General features: G+C 40.3%; 1 protein-coding gene across 2 annotated transcripts; it reads right to left on the reverse strand.

Moving 5' to 3' along the window:
• Positions 1-238: 238 nt before the first annotated feature.
• Positions 239-7,423, reverse strand: LOC133998873 (polycomb group RING finger protein 2-like). 2 transcript variants are annotated; one of them, XM_062437903.1, is made up of 9 exons: positions 7,146-7,423; positions 6,376-6,503; positions 5,907-6,003; positions 5,760-5,815; positions 5,534-5,663; positions 5,226-5,265; positions 4,981-5,079; positions 3,566-3,646; positions 239-1,609 (listed from the first exon to the last, which is right to left on the reverse strand). In XM_062437903.1, the coding sequence occupies exons 2-9, from the start codon at positions 6,491-6,493 to the stop codon at positions 1,229-1,231; spliced, it is 1,002 nt and encodes a 333-aa protein (XP_062293887.1). In that variant the 5' UTR covers positions 6,494-6,503; positions 7,146-7,423; the 3' UTR covers positions 239-1,228. The 2 variants fall into 2 exon arrangements, with proteins under 2 accessions (XP_062293887.1, XP_062293884.1); XM_062437900.1 differs by having other exon boundaries at positions 6,619-7,423.
• Positions 7,424-8,297: the final 874 nt, after the last annotated feature.

Genomic DNA, 8,297 nt, shown 5'->3' on the forward strand with positions numbered 1-8,297 from the left:
AATCTGGTCTGTTTGAAAATGATGCCATGATGACAGAGGGACATTGGCATTGAATAATGTAGCCTTAATTATGTACGGTGTTTTAACCTGTAACAGAACTGCCTGATTCTGTTAAGTTTCATGTCACAGACAGTGTTTAAATGATCTAAATGTTGAGTAGAGTTCGTTTTTTCAATCATCAAAGTTTGCTTTCAACACAACAGTATACTTCACAATCTTAAAAATCATAAAACAGGACACTCAGCTCAGAAAAACCTAGCAAGTAAACATTTTATTTACCTAAAACATGCACATATGGCTGATAAAAAAAAAAAAAAAAAGTATCATCGTTGAACAGAAACAAAAGGAATGTTGAAATATTTTTTTTATGGAACTACAACATACATGGCCAAATATTCAAATCCCTTTTGAGTTCTTTCCGACCGCCATGAGAGAAGGTAACGTGGTCTGCTGACAAACATCTGCTTGCGAGCTTGGTAGTGCTTGGAAATTTATTTAGGAAATGTTTCTCTCTTCTCCGGTTTGGAAAAAAAAAAAAAAAATACTTGTCGGTTTGCATTGTGTGATCTGACCTTACAGAAAGAAAGTGCATCAACAGTTTTTATGTAATGTACGGTTGTCACCTGATGAGCGGCGTTGCTTATACTGGACACTTATACAGCAGTTACTAAAATGACCGTCCAAAGGGCAAAAAAAATTCAGCTTTTTTTTTCTACTTTTTTTTCTTCTTTTTTTTTACATCCAACTTCCGCAGTGGTTCGCACTGCAACGCTTTTCAGCATTTTGTCGTTTTATGGAAGCCAAATCAAAAAAAATAAAGTTGATAGGACTATGAAATGAAACAGACCCACTGCATATACAATACAAAACGATTACAATATCTTGTATAAAAGATAAGTTTATACATATGTATGCACACATGCTCACATTTGATACATACTGTACAGTCTGTATGTGTGCACTGTTTCTAGTCTAACACACATAAACGCACACACGCACGCACACGCACACACACACATACGTACAAGTGTCTATTTGGCTGCACTTTTCAGTCTTTTCCTGCTGAAATAATGATAACAGTAATCTGCCTCACGTCCGTCCAGAAGGAAGGAGGCTCGAGTTCGTCTTTTTTTTATTTCTCTTTTTGCTCTGTAGAAAGAAAAAGGGAGCAATTCAAACACTGTCCTCCCTGCGGTCCTCCCCCCCCCCCGCCCCCCGTGCGAGCGCATTAGGTCGTAGGGGGCAAACCGCTTTTATCTCCGCCCCTCGCCTCCTCTTTGCCGGCCCCGGGGCTCGTACCGTTGACAGTCACCTTCCGAGCGTTGGCGCCCTGTTTGGAGGCGTGAGTGTGTCGCTGAGTGTTGTTGGGCACGGTGGTACCGTTGGAGCTTTGGATGGCTGGGGGGAGGTTGTGGGACGCGGGGCTGGACTGCGTGGAGGCTCGGGGCGGCTGGGCTGCGGCGGGACTGTGGACTTTGTCGCTCTGGGAGTCGCTCTCTGACGTCGGGCTGGTGTTGACGCCGTCGGAGTGGCCCTGGGCGGCGGACTGGGACGCCCTCCTGCGCTTCCGGGTGGGTTTGACCAGATACTGCAGGGGGATGGGTCCGGTCTGCGTAGAGGTAAACACACACACACACACACTGTTAGCACTGAGCCTCTAAAATACATCAGTGTATGGGCAGATTTATAGATGAGGGCAACAATTCTTATTATCAACAAATCCCATGAATACATCGGAACAGAACATCAACAAACTGATGCTACCAGTGTTGGGGAGACTTAAACTACATGTAGTTGAACTACATAGCTTAACTACAATTTGCTGTAACTTGCTGGTAGTTAAACTACATTCATATTTTCTGCTGCTTCAAGTATTTCAACTACTTTTTGGGTCATTTTTTGTAGTTTAACTCAATTTACAAACTACAATTTTGGCCAATAACATGAAATATTTTTTTATTAAAAATAACATACATTTTATTTTACCATTATTGTGTTCCAGAACTCTCTTTGAAAAAAGGCATGAATCATGTCATGACATGCCAACATTGTTGTTCAAGACTCAACGATCTAGAATATGTCTGTCTCTTTGGGTTTTTTATTACATTTTTTATTGACTGATTTACATTTCTGATTTACATGTGGGTATTGGGGTAGGATTTTCATTTTCTCTTTATATTACCCAACATGTCTATAGATTACCCAACATGTCTATAGATTACCCAACAAGTCTATAGATTACCCAACATGTCTATGGTGAACCTACAGTATGTTGACCTCCTTTTTTTCTTTAAAAAAATAAAACTGAGTTGAGAGGCATATTTCTGCTGGCATGTGAATGTTTTGTAGGCTATTATATTTAGTTTCATATACACCACATGTTGATTTATTTAACGCTGAGTTAAATGAGTATAATGAGTATAAGTAGTTGCTAAAGCTCCAGGGGTAGAAATGTAGTTTGTTTAAACTACTGCCAGGCTAAAGTCTGATACATGCTATTCCTCTGTAGCATAACGCTCCGTGCCTTGGACGACATGTTCCTTCATGTCCACAAACATGGGCACCGTAGTTTATTTTTAAATCGATCCCACATCCACCATCCTGCTGCTAGAAATACCAGAGCGACAAACGTGTATCATTCCACCGCTGAAAATAGTCCCCACCAAAAGCACAATATACTCCTGTTTGAGTAATGCTTGTTTCAAAACTACAATACCCAGCTGTTTCAGGAAACTACATAGACTTTCTTTTAAAAGAGTCGACCACTTGTTTTAAAGGTTTACATCTTCAGAGAGACCTTACAGGCTTTGAGGCAAAGAGGGAGGCTGATATTAGCAGGAAGTGTTATAACATAAATCCCAGTTGAATCATCACACACCTGTTTTAGCCCAGTGATACTGATTGTTTACATTCAACAATGGGGTTGCCCATTTTTCAAACATGTTTCCGAGTTTTTTTAGGCTGTCTCCTACCTAACCCAGGCAGTTTAATCCAGTACAGGATACAGATCAACTTGCAGAGACTAGAAACAAGAAATCTAATCCTTTGTACAGAATTGAGCTTTATTTGTATTTAAACTTGAACTAACTGTGTTTTTGGCATGTGATAGTGTAGATTGGAGTAGGAACAAGCCATGATGTGAAATTCAAACCGACAAGACAATCAAACATTGATCTCGGTGGAAACTGAGAATCATGGGAATATGACCATTTCTTATACAACAGCAAAAAAAGATCAAGTTCAAGTTCAGTGTATTGTAGTTTCACTTCAGTGCGTCAAACAAGGAATAACAAGTTTTCTAACAACTCCATCAACCAATAGTCCATTCACATGTTCACAAAGCAGAGATACATGAACAGCTCCCATTGGCTACCTCCTACGTAATCAATCTAAACACATGTAGCGTGCTAAGGAGAACTTTCAACAGTCAAATCAAATATGTTTAACTTGTACTCGTATTTTCTTATTTCAAGCCAACAATGAACATTGAATACTCCATCATACAGTTCATGTAAAGGAAGCATGCAGGCAAAAAAAAAAAGAAGGTATTTAAGCCGTCACTCACTCGTCTCCACTCGTAGAAGTAAGCGATATCCATTAGTGTGTAGTAGTCCTTCAGGGGCTCGTCCCCGTACAACACCTCCACCTGGAACACACAGTCACAGTTAATGTAATATAACAGAAGCAGAGGTAGGGTTGGGCAATATATCAATATCGTGATATGAAACCAGATATCACCTTGGGATTTGGATATCGCAATATGGCGTAACTGTTGTCTTTTCATGGTTATAAAGGCCGCATTACAGTAAAATGATGTCATTTTCTGAACATACCGAACTGTTCTAGCTGTTCTATTATCTGCCTTTACCCATTTTGTCCTTATGTCCACATTTCTGATGATTATTTATCAAAAATCTCATTGTGTAAATATTTTGTACATACTGTTGCAATAGCGATATCAAGGTATGTGGTTAAAAATATTGTGAAATTTGATTTTATCTATATATCGCCCAATAGAAAATGAATCAGCAACTATTTTGACAGCTGATCAAAACCTTCATTTTTTAAAGAAAAAATGCATAAATTCTGTAAACTTTCTGTTTTCTTTAGTCTTCTATGACAGTAAACTAAATATATTTGGGTTGTGGACTGTCGATCGAGACAAATCAAGACATTTGAGGACGTCATGCTGGGTTTTTAGAGTGAGTAATAGACTTTTTTCACCACTTTCTAACATTTCATAGACCGAGCAACTAATAGATTAATCAAGAAAATAACAGACAGATAAATCAATAATAAAAAATCTCTAAACAAATGTTGTAGCCCTCTCACATATGAGGTTATAAAGCTGTTCTGTATCATACATGATAGGAAACTAAATATCTTGAAGACATCACCATGGTCGCTAAGCAACAATAACAGGTATTTCTTGACACTTACTAGACATGATGATTATTTGATAATAAAACAGTGAAAATAATCATTAGCTGCAGCCGTAATGATGCAACTCCACTGTGATGTCATCATTTTTAAAAGACGCAAATTGGCAACTTAAATCAAAGGCCAATCAAAGCAGCCCGGTGGTCAGACCTCAAATCACTTCTCCTCTTATCAATGCACTGTTGGATTTAGCGTAACGACCAGTTTAACCAGTTTCCGACCCGTAAATACTTTTCTCGCCGACATCGGAGTTGTAATTACCGACGGGAAAGCTATTCCCGAAAGCTTCCGATTTATCTGATTTGGCTCTGAATGATACTTTAGTGCCAGAAAAAGCAAACAAATACAGATGTAACTGAACACTATCTGAGCAGATAAGGTGCTTTAATGACCGTGTAGAGTATGGTCAATCATGTTGACGAATTTTATGCAAATCTTTCCCATCGCCACCTTCCTACTCTGGTTTGCCACATAATCGGAATCAGTGTGTGTGTGTGTGTGTGTGTGTGTGTGTGTGTGTGTGTATATGTGTGTGATTACCCTGTAGTTGCTGGGTATATCCATCTTGCTCCTGAGGAACTTTGCTAAGTGCATGACGGACATGGCTGCCGGGCACTGCAGGAAGCGTTTACCGTTGGACTGAGAACAAAGAAGAGGAGCAGCGGGGTAGATACAAATCCAAGGGTGAGGACCAGGAAACCACATTAAACAGGTAAATCAACTGTGAAGGGCTGCAGCTACTGCTTCACCCCTCTGTTATTTCTACACTATAATCAGGACTTTACCTTGTCTCCATCCAGCTCTGCACGCTGCCTCTCATTGTTTCTGCAGGAAAAATGTAAAAAGCAAAGAAAAGGGTTGGTTAAAAAACACACAGAGTAGTATAATCAGAAACACACACAGGATGATCAGTTGCCACATATTACTTTCACTACTCATTTCTGATGAAACCTTACTCAGGCACGCAGTATTTCTTTTTGCTTTTTTCAACGGCCACATAACGATGATTCATCTCAAAAGCTACTTTCCACACCAAACGTTAAGAATTTTTTCACTCCCGTCTTCGGTTTAAAACAAAAAGGGGGCGACTCACTTGTTCCTCTCGTAGAACTGTATGGACAGACTGATGATTTCGTCCTCCGCTATGTTAAACGTCTCCACGACTTCTCCCGGTTCCAGCACGCGGTTCTCTGCGTAGAAGTCCCGCCTCCGCTTCATCTCATCTGATTGGCGGCGGAAAAAATATTATAAGCGTCCGCTGACACAGAAATGCTTTGGAAAATAAGACAAAAGCAAATGGAAGGGAAGCTGGATCTTACCTTTGAATAACCCTGGAACAAGCTTATAAACTATATCTTGTAGAGTTTTGTCCGCTCTAGGAAAATATTACATAAAATGAAGTTATTGAATACAACACTCATTGCAAATGCATTTTAAAAAACCTGATAAAAACCATTCTCACTCACCTGATGCTGAGCTGTGGACATGTCTTATGAACCTGGACGTCACATCGAGGACAGAACTTATTTGTCTCCAGAAAGGCGACGATGCATGTTTTACAAACTGTGCAGAGAAAACATCACTAATAGTGTTAATGTGTAATTAATGGACTCAGAATCATTATTATTAGTGCAATCTAACATAACTCAATACTAGCTTTCATATCTTTTTTCCTCAGAATTCAAGTATAATGCATCCATCCAATCACCAGCCACCACTGTTTATCCAATGAGTCCAATCGACACGATGTCAACAATAATGTAGCATTATAACTTTGTGCATTGCAGGATTAAATCAACCAATAGACAAGCCTCCCTTGTTATAAAATGCACATTAAGGTGGAGTCACAGTACAATCCTCTCCTGCTTAAAAATTACAGCATTGGCAGGATAGCTTCATGAAAACACCAGTGCATGCATGGAAGAGAAGACTCACAGGAGTGCAGGCACTCTACGATGGTGGTAGCATCAACTAAGTAACCAGCGCACAGTGGGCATGTGAGGTGTGGATTCAGATCTGTGATTTTAATCCGGTTTGGCTGCATTTTATCCATCTGGACAGATCTGCAGAGGAAAAAAACAAACAAACAACAACATGAGCGGTCCCATTACACAGCGATGCACGGCAGCATGTATATTAAACGTGCATAACGCTCAGTGAGACTATTAGTTCTCTCACATATGGTGAATGAGTGCAGACTCAGAGCTCCAATCAGACAATGTCTGCAGCTCGTCCTTGGGACAGCAGGTTGTGAAACCACAACAAAGAGCCGATGGAAAACAAATACGAGCGTAATGACATGTTGGAACGAGAAATCAGGCAGAAAAACAGGAGCCGTGCAGCTTTGAATGCAGGGGCTGTGTGCTTGGTACACAGCAGCCGACTATTCAATAGCCCCTGTGTGGCCTCATCTTGTGCATCAGCTCTGCTCCTCCACCAGCGGACCAACAAAGAGCGTTTCCATTTCTCCGGAGCTCCGACCGAGAGCCACGACCAAACACATCGAGTGAAAATAGCAACACTGAGGGGGGTGCAGAGCCACACAAACTCACACTGGTACACAAAGCAGCCATCTTAAATTCACTGACAGGGCTGTATCAGGAGGCGAACAAGAGAGAGACTGAAAATGTGACACCGTGCACTTTGTGTTGCGCCTCGGCAAACGGCGGAGCGTCGCGCCCGATAAAACAGCGATCGGTTCCTACCTGATTACACATCAAAGTTTCCCTTCTCCACCCAAACACGATCCAGGTAAATTATTTGGACTTGGACAGAATTTGCAGCAGCGCCAGAAAATGGCTTTTTTCAGCACCGTCAGAGGACAGCCCATTTTGGATCACGTGATATTATTTTGTCGCCTGGTTCACGGGGCATACAGGGTATCCACTGTCTGTGCAGGCCCCCTTGCTCAACCCCTCTGCGCACCCACACACCACGCACGGGCCCGGACAACACTTTACTTTTCATTCCACGTTTGTTTCATTAATTGGTGTGTGGATAAATCTGGAAGGATGCGACAGGATTAACCACGCCCTTTTATCGCTCTCAATCTCAGTGAATGATTGTGTCTGCAGAGAGGCCCTGCAAGGCCTCATGGCCCGGGGCCCCAAGCTCTGTTTTCAAGTACCTGGAGACTGGCCAGCCTCGTTCCGATTTCATTTGATCTGTTATTCGATTAAATTAAATTAAATAAACACGATATTCAAATCAAATATCTACAAAATAATCAGATTTATAAATAATAAATCGTGTATAATAATGATATAGTTTACCTAAGTAAATCTGGACAGATAAATGTCATGAACAGATGTACAGGCAAATATTATAGCTGCCAAAAATGAAAGTTTAGGTTGTTTTCAGTGTAGTCTACAGATAAGATATGAGCTAAAATGTGATCATTAAAACAATTCAGTAAAGGAAAAACATTTTTTTAAATTATGTTTTAAGTCAGTGTTTAACCATTTAAAGATCCCATTCACATATATGTACAAATGCAAATGAAAATACTATTCTAAAAAAAACAAACAAACAAAAAAATTGCTTGGGAACAATTCCTAAAATGACATCCTACTCCTCCTCCCTCATTTAAAAATACAGTATAAATACATAGTTTAACTACTGGATACAAGATGTCTCCTACTTCAATGTAAAGTCCATTCTTAATGTTTGTGCACTGGAGACTTAAAGTTTCAACATCACACTTATGTAAGTTGTGCACGACAATTGGCTCCAAACCAGTTGTGATGTCATAAATCATCTCGAAAGGAACGTACATGCTTTAAAAGTTTAAGATGAAGCACGGAGAAACATTCCACCTTTAGAGGATGAATGTGAAAACAACCTTCTAGCGTTGAACC

The sequence above is a fragment of the Scomber scombrus genome, chromosome 2 (assembly GCF_963691925.1).
Source record: "Scomber scombrus chromosome 2, fScoSco1.1, whole genome shotgun sequence".
In the NCBI taxonomy this organism is placed as follows: domain Eukaryota; kingdom Metazoa; phylum Chordata; class Actinopteri; order Scombriformes; family Scombridae; genus Scomber; species Scomber scombrus.